At 51.0% G+C, this 16,773-nt stretch overlaps 5 protein-coding genes across 5 annotated transcripts; 4 read left to right on the forward strand and 1 right to left on the reverse strand.

Moving 5' to 3' along the window:
- Positions 1-1,911: 1,911 nt before the first annotated feature.
- On the forward strand, positions 1,912-2,685 carry HMPREF1120_04819 (uncharacterized protein; the record flags this gene model as incomplete). Its single annotated transcript, XM_009158965.1, has 1 exon — positions 1,912-2,685. The coding sequence occupies one exon, from the start codon at positions 1,912-1,914 to the stop codon at positions 2,683-2,685; it is 774 nt and encodes a 257-aa protein (XP_009157213.1).
- A 169-nt stretch (positions 2,686-2,854) lies between these two features.
- Positions 2,855-3,319, forward strand: HMPREF1120_04820 (uncharacterized protein; the record flags this gene model as incomplete). Its single annotated transcript, XM_009158966.1, has 1 exon — positions 2,855-3,319. One exon carries the CDS (start codon positions 2,855-2,857, stop codon positions 3,317-3,319), a length of 465 nt encoding a protein of 154 aa, XP_009157214.1.
- Positions 3,320-6,622: 3,303 nt separating this feature from the next.
- HMPREF1120_04821 (uncharacterized protein) lies at positions 6,623-7,144 on the forward strand (the record flags this gene model as incomplete). The annotated part of the gene is made up of 5 exons (XM_009158967.1): positions 6,623-6,700; positions 6,761-6,835; positions 6,888-6,953; positions 7,003-7,053; positions 7,103-7,144. 5 exons carry the CDS (start codon positions 6,623-6,625, stop codon positions 7,142-7,144), a joined length of 312 nt encoding a protein of 103 aa, XP_009157215.1.
- A 911-nt stretch (positions 7,145-8,055) lies between these two features.
- HMPREF1120_04822 (uncharacterized protein) lies at positions 8,056-8,609 on the forward strand (the record flags this gene model as incomplete). Its single annotated transcript, XM_009158968.1, has 2 exons — positions 8,056-8,304; positions 8,397-8,609. 2 exons carry the CDS (start codon positions 8,056-8,058, stop codon positions 8,607-8,609), a joined length of 462 nt encoding a protein of 153 aa, XP_009157216.1.
- A 2,422-nt stretch (positions 8,610-11,031) lies between these two features.
- On the reverse strand, positions 11,032-11,649 carry HMPREF1120_04823 (uncharacterized protein). The gene is made up of 3 exons (XM_009158969.1): positions 11,502-11,649; positions 11,196-11,384; positions 11,032-11,129 (listed from the first exon to the last, which is right to left on the reverse strand). The coding sequence occupies exons 1-3, from the start codon at positions 11,635-11,637 to the stop codon at positions 11,062-11,064; spliced, it is 393 nt and encodes a 130-aa protein (XP_009157217.1). The 5' UTR covers positions 11,638-11,649; the 3' UTR covers positions 11,032-11,061.
- Between the last annotated feature and the right edge of the window lie 5,124 nt (positions 11,650-16,773).

Here is a 16,773-nt window from a genome sequence, read left to right on the forward strand (position 1 = left end):
TATGGCATAAACGCATTCCGGCCGGCCGGTGATCAGCTGGAAGACATACCTAAGAAATCACCACTTTGATGGCGAAATTTTCCTCAGACTCGATATGGTCACGTTCAAGGAGTCCGAGGATTTGGGAGCCTGCCATTCAGACAGCAACTGTTAATTTGGAAGCCAGTCAAGGCGTATTGCGATAGATGACCTACCCTATCGCCGCCGTAAAGGGACCGGACCGTCGCCTTACAAGTTACGCGCAGAGACTGGGACGGCCACACAGCCGGTCACGGTTGACTGAGAACAGAACGGGACCGAAGGGCCGACTCTCATGCTAGAGCCTAAGCACAAAGCATGATGGAGACGCAAGCACAGACAAATGACCGGTCGGGAAGCCTCTTCGAGATTCGCAGGACGACCGATTTCAAGTGAGCGAAGGGTCTCGCTATTTTTGTGTTCGGATTTGATCCCTCTAAGGGGCCCTGCAATCGCTCGAGCGGGTCGAGGGCGCCAATACATACCCGCCATTCTGGCTGGTGTATGCTCTGAAGATCAAAGGGCATATTCAGAGGCTTCTTCGTCCACTTCTTGATAACACTATGGAGCCGCGCAACATATGCGTTCTTCTTACAGCAGCGGGAGAGCAAATCTCATCGGTCTACAGCCAGATGATCTCCGGGTTTGCTATTTCAAACCACTTTATGTACCGTTGTCACCAAGACCGGAAGCCGGAGAGCATCCTGATATTTGAACACATTGCAAGGCACAAAAGTTATATATATACACATACATGTCGTTGACTCAACGATGGTTTGTTGTGAGCCGGCAACAAGCACTACAATATGGTAGTGGCGATGCCTCTTTTTCAGTGACCGACACGGTCGCCGGCCTTACTCGTCACTGAGACGAGAGTGTCTTGTTGTCCTCTGCCTCCCCGCCTGCGCCACCACCTTTTCTTCGTCCATCTCACACCGGCTTTAAGGCCTGATCTTGAGTGTTGTCGTCGGTTCCAGCCCGACTGATAACCATGACATGTGACATGTTTCGATTGCTTGTACGGGCTGATTATCATCATGACAATCATATCCCTTCTCATCATTATCACACATGGATCAATCAGAAAGCATATCACTTCGCTACGTCATTTGTCACTACATCACTGTGTGGCTCCAACAAAGTCAATGGCTTCGCTATATCAGAAGCTAGGCGAAAACAGCGGTACAGCTTCTAGTCGAGTGTCCTATTCAGACTTCTCAGTTGATTCGGTACGCTTTTCGGGTGCTGCATTGTTTGATGCCGATCTTAGGACCGAGGAGGTCAATATGCTTTTGCGCCAAGACTTCTCCAAAAATGGCTTTGAAAACGCCGACGAGCAATGGTCCGGTATTGATGAAGACATCAACGTCGTGTACGATTGTCGACTACAGGTCAAATACAAGGACATATATACATGCACCTGCGTATCTCGTGGCGCCGTTTCTACCGCTGTCTCGTCATCGGAGGCATGACGATACCAGTCAACAGTACTGGATACGCAGCAAATGGAGCTGCATGTCTTGTCAAGGCATCGGGCCTTCGAGACGGTACCCTCTCTGGCTGAAGTCTTTACCCAAAAGATGGCATTGAGGTATATGCCGTACTCAAGTTCGGACGCTCCCTTTTGTGAACACTCTAACTGCCACACAAATGGGATTGAAATATATGCCGTGCTCAAGATCGGAACAACTCGAAAGTGCCCTGCTCGATGACAAGATATCGCGCTCCCAGACATTCAGTTGGGCGGACAGGTATCCATACGAGGGTGCATTTGGAGCATTGCACCTCCTTGCTACAATTATGCGCCGCGGCACGAGCACGATTGCAGTTTCGACATGCCAACCACACGGTTTGCCTGGAAGTGTTATGAGACAGAAAACGTTGAACTAAGCCATGGTTGAGATTGGGAAAACTCCTGTGGCACAGGAATGGACCCGTGACCAATTCCTGACTGCACTTCGGGATGCCCAAGGTGACCATGCTGGTGTGCGACCTGAGGAGGTCAGTGATGCAAGACGGCAAATCCAGAACGCTGCCCGGCTGCTGCCAGCTCTTGACGATTACACTACCAACTTGGAGACCGGGGTTGAAAGATTGAACACTTCTGTTGAAACGCTCATTCAGGTGGGCGAAAATGAGTGGTCCAAACTTGCTCCAGAATCTGGCAATTTCGAAAGTTGGATGACCTCGCAACTTCGTGCTGTACATGGTACTGGCAAGTTCGTGCGAACCGCTAAGGGTGAAGTACGTGCCCTGAACTCTTTGGGGCAGCAGGTGACACTGTTGGCGATTGTTGAACAGGAAGTCAAGGACGGGAAAAAAGACTCAAAAATCCAGCGTCTTGAACCAAGCCATGGTGGAGATAGGCAAGATGGTATGCGATACATGACATGCAAACAGCTCAAGTCGGTTTGCTGTTCCTTCAAGTCGACAGGGATCATGAGCATCCTGCATGGTGCTTGGTTCATCGGATATCCTTCACACCTTGCTTCATTCCTATCACCACTTCCACCTGTGGATCGACCGTGTCAACCTCTTTGGTCCCCAGCAATGTCTCGGTCCACCATGCCATCGCGCTCTATACCACCTCAAACTCCATCGCCTGTTACCAGATCAGGCAGAGCCTCTATTTCTGAGGTGCTTGGTCCATCATCCCGACTCCCGTAAGCTATTCTGCCGGTGCTGCTGCTGCCCTCCGCCTAAGCTCAATACCCAATTCCACTCTCCTGCGAAATCTGCCTCCTTTACCAGGCGGCATGTGCCCTTTGTACGATGACGCTTCTTGCCCGCCAAACTTGGATCCAATCGGCTGTCTGTCAAGAACCTGGTTGCCGACATGAGCAATGGAATCCGCCGTCTGAATGGCAAGGATCGACTACTCCTCAGCTTTTCGAAGGACGACCTCATCCACTGTGCAACGTACACGGCTCAGAAAACTTCGGAGTGGGCCGCCGAAGGCAAATACCCCAGAGCGTGGACCAGAGACGAACTCATTGACGCATATGCACAAGCCGCTCGCGTGCAGTATTCGAACCTTCAGGAAGTTCCGCCATTAGTATGGGATTTGAACCGTCCCCAGCTGCCTGTCTTAGATCGCGGACAGCATTGGCGGGCCGCACTTATGCAACTCTTTGCGGAAGACCTTGATGCCACCATTGTGTATAGTGTGAAGGTCAGGTGTCACCCTTCACCGAGTGCCGCTAGACTCCAGGGCACTTCGGTGGAGCGTGTGGGAACTGCAGATGGTGATACAGCGCTTGCCAGTGTTCCTTTGCCCAGAAAAAACAAGGACAAGTTGTAGTATTGTCGGAAGATGAGGATGAGGATGGAGCCACGACGAGCTGGCCATTATACAGCAGGGGATGCAGGCCATAACCCGATCATTTTCGAGAAGAAATCCCGACTTCCGAAGCGATAACTCGAGCATCGGAGTATCGGAGCATCGTTGATAAATTCCCAATGGGGAAGAAACCTACACAGCTCTTTATCCGGTTGCTTGCTACCAATATGGCAGTCGTCCACCATGAGAAGAATATCTTTCACAACCACGGTCTTGGTGGAATATATGGTGAGCGCAGCATATACTGTCGGCGGATTGGCCGGGGCCAAAGCCATACAACAAGAGCATTCGGGCTGTTGAATGTCTTCAATCTTTACTCCAACAAGTTCAGGTCGGAGCGGGCTGTGCACACTACAGTGACTACACAAAAGAAAGTGATGTCGAGAACGATTCGATGCTCGATGCTTACCTATGCATATATGTATATATATATATCCTAACAGCCTCCTTTTTTGGCAATCGACTCCACCTCCGAATGTTCGCCTCCAATGTGCCATTGTGTCCCACCAGCCCTGATCATTACGCCTCCCAACCTCGTCAGTGTGTGGCTCGAGGAATGGCGGGCCTTGTGGAGGGCCAGTGATAGCAGCCCTGCTTTACCATTACAAATCTTCTACGGAAATGCCCGCGACGCCGACCTTAGCGATGAGCAACCACTAATACAACCAGATCCGAAGAAGATCTGGGTGCCTGGACAGAGGATGGTTACCTTACATTGATTGCTACAATAAAGCTAAAGAACCGGTGATTTTTTCATAACGAGAGATTACGCACTATCAGCGAACAACCAACGCTATCATCCCGGCAGCACCATTCACTCGCCTTGTCAGAGAGATAGTGGGGGAAATCTCGGCAAATGTTGGTCGAATTGAAATTAGTGCATTTTAGCAGCGGTGGGAGTGAGGGAACAGACGACGCGGCGGCGGCGCTACCCGGGTATGATTACGATTGACAGGGGGCATCTTGATGCTTCAGAAGACTCAGAACGATATGGATTTGAAAATTTGGAATGGTTTCCCCGTTTTTCAAGGTCTCCCCGGAGCCCAATAGTCACTGTCGCCGGCTTTCGAAAGAGGTTGACACTGCATTGTGACATTGTCATATGAAGACAAGACAAAGAACGCAGGGCAGGGACCTCAAGAGGAATGGGAGTTGGATGTCATACTGTGGACATTCGCATATAGCGTGATGAACGCCAGTACCTAGGTACTTGATGAAATGGGCCGGCAACTACAACGAGCATTGAACAAGATATTGCACAATGAGGCCCAAGAGCAAACCAACCATGAGAATCGGACGAGTACGAGCTTGAGTGGCGTGGGTGGAGGCATGTACTGCCGGGCTGTGACGACCTGACCTGGTCCTGGAGTTCCATGCTACGAATCCAGGAAAGCCGGGGCCACCAGGGGCAGACGAATAGGGTCCCATGGCGCGATGCCGGTGGACGGATGCAAATTGACGGTATGGCCTCGGGGCTCACTCTCAGAAGGCTTGGTAGATTTCAATCTACGCCTTGGGCCCTGGTTACATTTACCATCTTCCCCATATCGCGGACACCCGGCAACACCAAAAAAATGGACGCTGTTGCTGCGCCTTCCCTGAACACGTCTAAGGCGACGCAGCAACGGTTTGTGAATGCTGTGCGGACTCTGGCAGATGTACCAACCGCTTCTGTTCTCTCCGTGAGGGTAGCTGGAGATTCACCTGGTAACGCATGAAGTGGTTGCTTGGGCTCTTCTGATGCCACCACTGGCCTAATCCACCAACCGATCTTTTATATATACAGGCTCACCCGACCATGAGCAAGGCCGTACTGCCGCCGAGAAAGGAGAGCAGCTACAGATGTCTGGACGCAGTGAGCACCAAATGGCTGCCCCTCTACAACACTTGTTGAGAAACAGGACAACGCGAGATTTGCTATCAACACAGCCGTTAGACAAGAACACAAGGTCGACTGCAAAGTGAGAATGTTGGTGCTATTGACAACCGTTCCAGCCCTTATTGAAGCATAGAATTTGCCAGACAACCTTATCCATTCGCTCTTGTTGGGCGGGCAATGGATGAACACAACCAGACTGATAGGCTGAAGCGCGAAGTTGTGTGAACCTGGGCCACCCCTGTGAGCTGCAGCCTGAGCGCATAAGTTCCATCTCCTCTTCTTCCTCCCTTTCCCCAGGCCGGCCGTTTGGCTCCGAAAATGGCAGCCGGGACTACTGACCCCCTTCTTGTGGAGGACTATGAGAGGCGTCTTACACTCTCGAACAGTGCAAGACGCGCATCAGTGTTTGAAGTTTGAACATGAGCAAAACCGGAATATTCGGCTGATACTTCCTGTTGTGTGATACTCAGGAGTTCCTGCGAATAGTTCAAACCCTCCGAACGAACACTTATTCTCCTGTTTCGCAACGAGATCTCTGCCAGCATGATCCAGCTCTAGCACATCCAGCACCCCTGTTCCCACAAAATGCTGGACGTGCTAAGAGGACAAGAAATACTTTCAAGTCTCAATCAAGAGAAGTCGGATCCCAGGCATTGTTTCTCCGAAGGCCGAATGGTTTGAGGACCCGTGGGCAATACCATCAGTATACCACCCGCTAAGCCCCGTTAACTACCTTATATACTAACGCTGCTAGGTGCTATTCGCTATTCGCGGTCACTGATCCCGAAGGCACGACAGTGAGCACTTACAACTCCCGCAACCCTGACTTCGGTACAAATCCAGCACCACCCACCACCACCACCGCCGCGAATGATGGCTGACGAAAACCGCTTTGGGCCATAGCCAGATTTCGAACTCATTGGTGCTGAGTTCAAGAAAGCACGAAATCTCCTACAATCACCAACGGTCAACAAATTCTAGACGGGCTCCAAGCTATTCGTCAAGACATCGCAACTATGCGTCAAGACCTTATCACTATGATGACTGCATCGTATGTATGACCCTACGACGATTATATTGCGTTGTTCCAACTATTTGCGGATTGCCATGTGCAAAGACTCGAGAGATCGTTGCGGGAGCGGATTTTCAAGGCTCAACATTGAGCGACGTGGTGCGGCATATTGTCTATCCTCGATTTTTCCTCAGAGCTGTCGGACTGGAACAATTGTTGCCGTGGATGGAACAGAAGACGGGGAAACTTTGGCTTGTGGTCGGTTGAACTGATACCAAGCAGGCAAAGCGTCCAGTTTGTCTATCAGCGTCCTGCCTATCCACCCCTCTGGTGAATATGCTGCGATAAATGCCACGCCACATTCAACCTGCATATGGGCCATCTATCATCACATACTGAACTCAGCAAGCTGGACCTTAAATGGCGAGGCGTCGTTGTTCGAATGATAACAGTGAGGCCGCACTTTGAAGTGCCTCTCGTCAAAAATGAAGCTGACCTCGAAAACGTCTAGGCCATTCCAGTCTACGGCAATGAGCCGGATGGCACAGAGGCCATAGAACATCTCGCCTATGGTTGTTCGGTCGACGTAAATGTCGACCCTTCCCTCATCTTTTTCGCAGACTGACCCGAAAAAATAGGACGCTCTTATGGAAGAGCTGCTGGTGGTAATGGGCGTTTACCCAAACGACCCTACTACCCACAAGGTTCGTTTCTTTCGACTGGTTTTTCGAGTATCTCTAACCCTGGCTCTAGCAAATCCATAAGGCCGGCACATGTGGCATTCATCGTCCTAACTTCATCGAGGTTCGTTTTTCTCGACCTTCTCCTCGAAGAAAGCTAACATACGATCTAGTTTTTCCGGATGATGACGGCCAGCCGAACAGCACGGAACTAGAAGGTATGATCGATTCTCCCAGCCCTCGGCTCGAAAATTACTAACTGTGTCTTTAGTTCAATGTGGAGCAGGTCATCGAAATCATGGAGGTGAAGAGGTATGACTTTTCCCCCTGAGTCGAGATATTCGATGTCATGATGGTTTCTTTTTGGTAAGCATCGCCATCGGTGATCTTTGGGTTTCAGTCTGTCTCCGGTGCGGAAGACTTGCTTCGCCTAAAGGAAACGGACTTGAAGTGCTTCTCGACGACGGCGTCTTATATTCTTCGACAGCCAGTGTAGCTGGATCAGGTGCACCACAAACTCTTCCTAGTGGCGTTCGTACGAGACCCCACAAATGTGTCCAACACGAATACAATGTTGTGATACATGTTGGTGATATGAACGATCATCGTTGTGCAGCGCGCATTCGCTCTTCATGCAACTGCAACAAAAAGGTGGAGGAGTCGATGGGTTCAATTGACATTGCATAATGCATTGTTCCAGGCATGGCTCACTCCTGGTCCGGCGTCGAGTCTTGATGTCCGGCTTAGGGCTGCCAGAAACAGTTGGCTCTGTACACCCAAACCGACGAAGACACAGATCCATAGCTCAATGGCGGACATGGGGTGACGACGGGGAAAATGGTATTGCATTCGTCACTCTTCGGCCAGCACCTTCAATACTTTGGAGGTCTGCTTTGCGACTTTGATTGTTCCAACCTCACCGAGACATCGATGACGTGGATATTGTTGTTGCCCGCCAGAAGACCATGGACAATATCAAGATCGCCCTGCACGGCCGACGAAGCAATATCATCTTCTACCCAGGTACCAATGTGTCCTCTCGCACATAGACAGTGACAATGATCGCTACTTCTGCATATTGGGACTTGTGCAGTGGGTTCCCCATTTTCGCTTCTTGATGGTCCGTATGGACACTCTACATCAGATATGGACTTTCTACAAAGGAACCATTCGGAAGATCATGATTACAGCATTCCCCACTCCCGGTGGAAAAGCACTACGGAGTCCTTCCAAAGCAGGGTTAGGCGCCCGATTTCCGGTTGTTGATGATCTTGCCAAACGACCTGCACCGAATCTGGACTGGGAGAATCCGCAAATGTATCAGCAAACCCGGGACTGGCGACTGATTATTGCTCTCGGCACCTGTACATCAAATGTTTGTACCATATTAAATCTCGATCGATCCGGATGATGACTACAAGGTCTCTGCTTTTGGCCCAATATACCTCAGCACTGTGCGCAATGCAGCTGCTTCCAATGAAAGGAGAACTCGACTTTGAATTTGGTGCCGACTTTATGTATCGAAACCAGTTTCTTGAGGAAAATCTCAACGCGGATAAGAGCGTTCACCAATCGCACTTGGGAACCCTAATCAAGGACGTTCCCAAACTAAAGGCGATAAAGGATATCCTGGACGAACAGCTTGTACGACAGGACGGTCGCTCTATGGTGAAACAATGATGATGATGATCCTTGACAGTAATGCCAAAATCGAAATCAATGCATACAATCCACCATGTACTGGTGAGTTCGTACAGAAGGTTCGATTCGCCCTGGATATGCCGCGAAGAGCTACTGTCAAATTGAACAGAGCCTTGCCTCTTCTACAAGGTGTTGGCAAGAGATATTCCACAAAAGGTCTGTGCCCACTGCAAGGCCCCATTGTTCAGTTCAGTTCAACTCTGGGACTTCATCTCCGAATCAACATATTTGCAAATTCCTCGAGGCATGATTGCCTCCTGTCTCACGTTCCTGTCCGTTATGCACGTCCAACAGATGAACCCGAGCTTACTGCCGAGTCCGACAAGCTACTTTGCCAGCGGTACCGGCGTGTCATGAGGGATCTGTGGATTGTTACTACAGCCATCTTATCCTCCCCTGTACTGAGTGCGCGAGAAAACGCCGCACTGCTGCGCCGTGTGTTTCTGTGAGTCCTAGTTGGCGAGGCTCATGCAGGCACTTTTTGACATTCATGTCCTACAGCGGAAGCGGGGGGTCCTGGTTATTCTGCTTCCTCGGCCGGATGGATGATTCGGAGAGATCTATATATACAAACTTAGCACTTCTGGACTGCTGTGCTCGTTAGCATCTTCGAATCATGCCGAAGTCCAACTCCAGTACCGGTATACCACTGCGTAAAGGACTGCTGCCTTTCTGGGCCTCAACAATCAGTCCCAAGTTGTTGCTGTCAGTCGCGCAAAGTACTCGAGTCGAATCCTGGTGGATCAACATATCGAATGGATCAGCAAACAACGCTGGGGACTAGGAGATAACGAGGATGTTGCGGGAATCTCGACCCTAATGTGGAAACAGATGAGGACGCCGATTATGTCGGTAGCTCAGTCGATGTGCTCGACCTAAGGACGCATCATGAAGACGTCATCTTGAGGAAGTGTGTCTTTGGAGAAGGACTAAACTACCATATGATGGACTCTGCACACGCTCTTGCCCAACGGAAGCTTTGAGAAGACACCTCGAACTTGCCTTGGAAGAGCTAGCAGATGCTGCCAATTGTCCAAGTTGAGAAGGACGCTTCCGGTTCCAGAACGAAGATGTCAGACATTATTCCCCGTCTCGCCGCCACTACCCGAGACCGATCATGGACCCATGGCTGATAGGGGGAATGGACCTCAACAGGAATGGGACATTGAAGACATCATAGGTCATCGCATTTTCTGGCGGAATGGCCGAGGAAATAAGACTATGATACAGTCCAAGGATCCCAACCCTGATTATGGAGTATGGCCAATTCCTGCTCTGGCGGTCTCCTCTTTCAGAGCACCTGAGGACCGTTTTCCATACGCTTCGCATACTTCACCACTGCAGCCGAGAACCTACGACGACATGTATCCGGGTTCTTGTTGGCGACTATGGCCGTGCCGCTGAGGCTGTCGCTGAGGCGCTCTCACATATTGGTGACAACCCCTCGACGCTCCGCAAGAAGGATTCTGCTGCTGTACCCTCCCGGCACGACTCATGTGCAGGCACAGCAAATTCTCCTTGAGGCATTTCGTACCCTCGCTGAGGATGATCATGTGGATGAAGATAACAGCTACTAACCAGTTTGCCTTGACAGATTTCTTCAAGGATGGGGTGCTCGTGTCTACTGCATGAACACTGACTGCGTTGTGTTCGCACATTGACCGTCTCTACCATGGGGTGGGTGGTCGAATTGCAAAAATCACCCTTTTCAGATCTCCCACCAAAACTAAAATGACTGATCGGTATGGCGAATATTTCGAACCATGATTCGGAATCCCAAACTATATATATATCAGGGTTCTGGAAGAGTCTCATTTGCCGCACCCGGAACCAAGTAAGTCTTGTTTATTCCAGGCAACATTCCAATTTTTTGAACCTATGCTGACCTTGACGGCACAGCCCGGCCTGGTGGGCACTGTGGGGGGAACGGCAACACAACCATCCAGTTCGTGTTACTCGAACGACCATTCGAACTCCTGGAATACTAACGGTATCAGACATGGCACGGAACCAGTGGGAGAGGTCAGAATTGTTTTGGAGGTAGGTGACAGCAGTTCGTGCCGTTCGAAGCCATGTTCTAACGTTTCGAACTTGGAGAAATAAATTCATTCGCACTGCTAGCCGATCCCCGTTGCCTTGACTGCAAATCAACGATCAATTGGCTCAAATGAACACCCGATTCGTTCTTACACCCGACAGACTGTTCGTATGTTTCGAACCTTTTTATTCTACATGTTCGAGACTAACGGAGACTTAATCTTTCGAACCTATGCTGACCTTGATTGTACAGCCCAGCTTGGCTGGAGAGATTGTGGCGAGGTCTGATGCCCAGGGCTCGGACGCTTAGCCACGTGGTCCCAGACCATCTTCGCCTTTACGCTGGCTTTTCTAGGGGACATACCTGAACAAGAAAGAAAAAAGTCCTCATTCCTTAACCAGGGCGCATTAAGGGAGTTGCAGGTTCTGCCACGTCGACCAGGGTACGAGAGGCAGCCTTGACTACGACATCATCAGTTTTGGCCGATACTATTTCCATGATCGAGCAGTACGACAACATCATCCAACCTTTCGAGCTATTAGTCGACGTGTTTGGATCGCAATATGCGCAGCTGCCGAGCGTGTTCAGACGCGGACAGCGGTCTTGAAGCAGAAAGTCGACGCGAGGCCTACGATCATCGTGGGTCCGCCGGCCGTGATTCGAGTCTGTGACTGTGAATTCTGCACCATCTGGGTTTGTTGCCGTGAACTCGGTGCCTTCCAAGTTTATGGCCGTGAAGTCAGCACCTGTTGGTAACCCAGTTGAGAAGGGTGTGCGGAAAAGGAAAGCAAAGGGAAGCACTGCTGAGACCACGGCTTTGGAGGCCAACTTACATGACCCCAGTCGAAGGCTTGGCCTGTTTTTGGAGGACAACGTTATCTCGGTCGAATTGGCCGGGGTCGAATATCCGGGCCTCGATGCCCCCATCGCCCAGAAACGCCAATTTTCCGCGGCGGTAAGCATAGCCATCTAGAAGACCCGTGAACGGCACCTATATAACACTTAGTGGAAGTCCGTGGCCGAAGAACTGGAAAAGGTGCTGGGACTTCGACGGCGCACAGCGGCCGATCCGCTACGATCCATCCCCGGGATCTTGAACGGCACGAGACTCGACCCGGAGATTGTGCAAACGTCAACTGTGAATGTGGAGAGTTCAGAGGAGTCAAGGGATGGGTCCACCTCGGAACTTGAGGCCCCTGTGCGGAAAAGGGCACGGTTGGACGACGACAGACTACACACCAGGCGTACCACTCCATCCTGCACAAGGTATCATCTCATTCAGCTTCTTCCCGGGTCTTGGGAAGGAAAGCCAAACCGGTTGTATATTCCGACTGTTGAGTTTGCACTGCCACCGTGCGCTATCAACCGTCTCACGTTTAGCACTAGATGGACCACGAGGCGTTCGTGTCTCGTCTGCTCATAGCATGCGTGTTGCAGGAGCCGAGGACTCCACTGCCCTTCTGATGATCCCGGAAGCTGTTCGCGAGCGAGTGGAAGCTTTTCAAGTTTTTTCGACAGCGGCATTGCTGCTTTCGAGCAAGATGAAGCAGAATCACGGGGCAAGTCAAGCTACGAGCAGAGAACCCACGACCTGTTCTTTTGTGAGATATCCGGGGCTGAAGATGGAAGAAATCTGTCTTCTCACGGGTCGTGGACGTCCTATCGAGGACAAGTTCGAATACAACCTGGCTTTGTGGTCAAGGTTCTCCTATGAGAGAACGACGTGTCCACAAGAAGACTTGAAAAGGGACCCAGTTCACACGCGCGGTTGCTGTGCCTGTCCGGCTGTTTTTCACATCTACATATATACATGCGAATTATGTGATTCTGGCGTTTCAACGTCCCACAAGGTCAAGTGGTTCGCATTTGCTGGGGGTAATCTTCCCTGAGATGCTGCGAATGAAGGGTATACCACATGTTACCGCGCCATTCACTCACTCATCCAGTGTGGGGTGAGCTGAGTCGACAGTTGGGTTGATCCTGTGCAGCTGCAATGCCTCCAAAGAAGGCGGCGAAGAGGAAAGCTCCCACTAAGAAATCGGGGCGACCTCCCAAAATACGAGCCACTGGGCGTCACCCATTGGATCACGATCCTCTTGAGATCATTCAACCGTCATACACAATCAACAACAGCATCCGCACTATATGCCTTATGTTTCCCTTGACACTTGCAGTACTGACTGTTACCAAGTACCATGGAAGCCACCCGAATGGCTGATTGTTCCCGCGACTAAAGGGGTGCCAAAGTCAGTACAAGGCCATGAATATTGTCGATGTCGTGCCACCAAATCAAATGGTGGGGGCGTCTCTCATCAAGAACGAATGGAAGCCAGAACGCAATTTGCTGCGTCTCGTGCCCTTCATCCTGGAAGCCAAGAGTGAATCGTTTGGGAGAAACGAACGAGGAACTATGTCATGGGACCAAGACGTGTGACAACGATGGACGGTAAGCGCCGTTCAGGAAGACGGCACAGAAGCAATTCCAACAGTTGAAGGATGAAGTTGCTTCTCTACTCCCTTCCTATATCTCCTCCCTGCCGCCTGTTTTGATAGAGGCGGTGATCTGCAACGATATTCCTTCTCGTTTGAAGGATCCGGAGTTCAAGATGCAGGTTGAGGACTGGGTGCGCTGCGAGGGAAAGCTCGGCCGTGGAGTGTACCAGGTCTCGGTTGCTCATAAGGATACCGGCCTGGGTCCAACCGTAACCGGCAGAGCGTGGAGCAAGCATGACCCGCTGCAACGATATCAAGGTCTGTGGAGCGCAGTCTTGGATGAATGGACTGAGTTCATTGCTGCCCGAACTCAGGACCAACAGTTCGACCGGATGCGGAGCGACCAAGAACCGTCACATGAACTCAAGAGGCAGCACAAACAGCTTAGGCAAACGAGGACTGGGGGGAGGCATTGGGGTTTCAGTATCAGGAATGGTTACCTCTTGTTTTCAAATATGCTTGTGAGATGGCAGTCTATGCTCAACTTCAAAAGCGCCATGATACGGAAGCGCTACGTGCCGCAGAGCGAATGCAGAACATACGATGGTTTGAAGGGAAGCCGAGCCTACAGTCCGACTTCGGGCCTGATGAGGTCTAGAGAAGACATGGACAGACAATTGGGGATGACTGAATTCTGCTGACACCGATGCATGCTGACACTGATGCATGCTTGACCGCCGTTTCTCAGCAGCGACCGTGAAAAACAGTGTTCAGCAGCAGCCGAACCAAAGTGTACATGGATTGGGAAAAGGTCCTATCAGGCAAACGGCATGCAGATACTTTTGCAGCAGCTCGGATGTGTGCCTTCCCCTCCGTCCGCTGGCACTTGAGTCGCCTCAGGAGGATGAGAGAGTGTTGGCAGTAAATTGTGCTCTGGAGTGCTTTGATGTAAATTTCATCGGTTGACACACTCATATGGTTTGGACCAAACACCATGGGAAACTATGTCAGGCATCATTACTGTTGAGCTTGCGCATATCGGCGCGTCTTCTGACCAGTCGGACATGGAGTTGCTCGATGGATTCGCACAGGACACCCTACATCCGGTCATACAACCATTGCAGGTACAGAACCTGTGGTCCTGTGCTGGACAACCCACAAATACCGAAAGCAAGTTGTGGCTGGGCAGGATCCGAACGCGTGGAAAGAGCCGACAGCGGCAATGCAGAGTGAGTTCTGGAGCCTATATACGCCATGGGGCCTGCATAAGCTCTCCAAAGAATGGACCGCGGACAAGGAAAGGTCAAGCAAGAAATCCTCTCGTCGCTGATGATATAGCGGACCAGGGGAAGCCGGTGGTTTGATAATGAAATCCTACTACCATTGCCACGGATGCACTACCGCCTGGTCAAGTGCCCACTGCAACCGAGGACGATTACAAATGTGCAGAGAACCGCCCGCAACATGCATACGGGTAAGAAAGTCGGGGATTAAAAGAAATTCGGGTGAGGGCCAAAGATTCGCAACAACATTGTGGAAACGTGCGTCCTTTCCAGGTTTGGCCACCCTTATGACGATGTACGAACCCAAGAAATTCGACATCGGCGTCCCTATGATGGAAAAGCACAAGGTTTTCAGTGGCTGCCAGCCCTACGCGATGTTGGCCTCCAAGCCGAGGAATCAATCCGAACCACACTTGTGGGTTGCAAGGCTGTACAGAATAGCTTTGCGGACGACTTCACGCAGTTGGCTTTGGACGTTTCCAGCCTGTGCTCAGCGATTGATGCGTTGCAAGAGACAACCTGGGTCCTGTTACAATACGCTGGGCACGCCTGTGAATGTGCTGGACCTAAACCGGTCCCGTCTTCCAGATAGATCGAGCGCAGCACCGCCTCGCCGCGATCATGCAACTTCCCTAATCACCTGGACAAGTCTATAACATCCAACTGGTGGCCGCAGCAAACCGACACCAATTCGAACAACAGCACGAGATTTAAGGCCGGGCCATAACAGAGCTTGCAGTACAAGAGATCACATTATTGTCGAGGGTGCCGCTCGAGCATCCGATACATGTCAGCAGAGTTTCGCGACATGATCTTTGCTTGTTTAGCCGCCGCAAATTCTTCAACTCGAGCTCCATTTCTGGACGCTTCTTGACCCTGACGAACGGCTCCACCGGAATTCTGGACGCCCTCAGAGCGGCGCGTGGGAGAGGGTTGACGCCTTTACAGGTGGCGCGAAGAGCCAACCGTGAGCGAACTCGGCGGCTCGCCCGACTTGGCCAGTATGCAAAATACGGCCTGAGAACGCTGGAAATCACGGCAGGCGACATCATTAACGGCTGTGCTCAAAACGCAAGTAACCTGCAAGGGGATAATGTTGCGGCCATACAAAGCACACTACAACCTGAGCAGCTACGCGAAGGCCCAGGCAGTCTACATTTCCATGCAGGCGTGTGCCCACCGGGCTGGGCGGCTGTCATTGCAATGTTGCTACCTGGCTTCTATGCCATGTGTTCAAGTCACACATTCGTGGAGACAAGTTCCAGCTCCATCCTATGGTGATGTCTACTTCGGAACAAAATAACATGGCTGGGCAACTCCAGATGTCTCTCATTTCCCGCTGGCAAGCCAGCGGTGTCCCTAGCACACTGTTTCGGACGGAGTATCGCATGGTACCCCAGATCGCCAAACTTATTGACGATGTCGTCTACCATAGCGCTCTGGAGGATGGCAAGGGAACAGCCGTCGACACCCGCCCCCTTGCACAGGAAGTTGCGAAGTTCAACTGCGCTAAACACAAGACCACTCCAAACAACGTCGTCATGCTCGATATTCTTCCTTTGACTAGTTGACGAGACATAGTCATCTGAAATTCGACCCTTTGACGTGTATACGGCGTGCCGACGCTTTTCGTCTTTAACGCTAGGCTCGCCAGGATCCGTACAGCTCGAGGACACCGTATGCGCGTTCAGACCAAGTGGATACTCCCGTCGATATGGACAACGCTCGAACGGTGGGTATGAACGCGCCAGATCCGTCCCACACTTCTACTACACATGCATTCCATCAAGGTTGGATTGGCCGTCTAGCACTTCCTGAAGAGCCCTCATCACCATCGCTTCCTGGATCTCGGGCCTGCGTCTCGACGTCGTTCCACCCAGCTCTTCAAACCGCTATGCAAATGGCAGCCACGAGGCGTGATTTCGATCTGGGTCGAGGACCCTCGTTCGTACTATGTATGCACATATTCGGATCCACGCCAATAGGCTCTACACCTATCCGGTGTTAATATATATATTATATCCTCACACTCCTTATCTACCTCTGAAGTATGTACTATTATCTCGTCTTCGACGATCCCATTCGCGATTTAGCGAGCGGTCTCTCGAACGTCCTGAGTCCTACCTTCAACAATGTCGGTGTTCCCTCATAAGGCACCCATATACTATGTACTGTGATGTACTTGGCCCGGATTTCAGGGTTTGGGAATACCATTGCGAGACACTATATACACATATGCCCGCCTAATAAGGATTAATCTAGCATCGATATAGGATCGATACTATATCGACCCTACTCCGATCCTCATCCGATCCGGGTCGAGAATCACTATAGGATCGCTATAGAGATCGTATCGAGGATCACTTCTTAACTTAATTAAAAATAAAAA

Source organism: Exophiala dermatitidis, assembly GCF_000230625.1.
Source record: "Exophiala dermatitidis NIH/UT8656 unplaced genomic scaffold supercont1.4, whole genome shotgun sequence".
NCBI classification, from domain to species: Eukaryota; Fungi; Ascomycota; class Eurotiomycetes; order Chaetothyriales; family Herpotrichiellaceae; genus Exophiala; species Exophiala dermatitidis.